This window comes from Apaloderma vittatum, unplaced genomic scaffold (assembly GCF_000703405.1).
Source record: "Apaloderma vittatum isolate BGI_N311 unplaced genomic scaffold, ASM70340v1 scaffold25324, whole genome shotgun sequence".
NCBI lineage: Eukaryota > Metazoa > Chordata > Aves > Trogoniformes > Trogonidae > Apaloderma > Apaloderma vittatum.
The window spans coordinates 13,354-14,157 of NW_009714751.1; the positions used below are offsets into that span (position 1 = coordinate 13,354).

The following is an 804-nucleotide window of genomic DNA, read 5'->3' on the forward strand; positions in this document are numbered from 1 at the left end:
CCCCTGAGCCGGGGACAAAGCTGACGCTGCGCTTGGAGAAGCAGAAATGGAGATCTGGCCGTGCTGAGGTGTGCTCGGTGCAATCCTCTGTCCCCTTCTCTGCTGCAGGAGGAAGATGCGGTACCAGAGCGCGCCCAGGAACATCTACCGGCACGTCATCCTCTCCGAGATGAAGGAGGCCACAGCAGCTCTGCCTCTGGTGAGGGGCCCCGACAGGGCCAACTGGTTCCACCATCTCCTTGCCTTGCTCTTTGCTGCTGCCGGCGATGCAGCCTTCACCCCTCCTTTCTTCTTTCTCCCCTCCCACAGGAGGTGACCTCGCAGCCCGTGATGGGATTTGACCCATTGCCTCCTCTGGACTCCATCGTTTCCTATACCAGACCTGAAAGGTACCTTCTCGCCCAGGATAAAAGTTTTCCGGGGCTCCTGGCGCATGGAGCGTGCCGGCACAGTCTTAAACTTTGACGCTTCTCCTCCTCTCATTTTGTTCTTGGCGCACCCTTGGCCTCAGGCTGGGCTGACCGCGGGTGCTCGTAGCTGACGTCCTCCTCCAGCTCGGAGGAAGAGCAGCCTGGCCCGTGGCGGGGCACGCAGGCATGACTGACCGCTTGCCCTCCGTGGTCAGCGCCGGAGACGGCGGCTGCTTGCAGGCAGAGGCCACTGGAAAGCTTTGACTCTTTAGCCGGGGTGCTTTGGGGTAGGCGCGGGTTGAATGTGAAAAGCTAAATGCCGTTGAGGTAAAGCCAGCCATCCCAGCAGGGCTTTTCATGCCTGGGGCTACCTGCCTGGGCTCAGAAAACCCTG

At 60.7% G+C, this 804-nt stretch overlaps 1 protein-coding gene across 1 annotated transcript in view; it reads left to right on the plus strand.

Annotated features, from left to right (window-relative positions):
* The window catches only part of TCF25 (transcription factor 25 (basic helix-loop-helix)), a gene marked incomplete at both ends in the record, with an annotated part of 14,394 nt that overhangs the window by 13,122 nt on the left and 468 nt on the right, over positions 1–804 (plus strand). The window contains 2 exons of the mRNA XM_009868890.1: positions 109–199; positions 310–389. Coding sequence (XP_009867192.1) covers positions 109–199; positions 310–389 — 171 coding nt within the window. The remainder of the gene's footprint in view (positions 1–108; positions 200–309; positions 390–804) is intronic.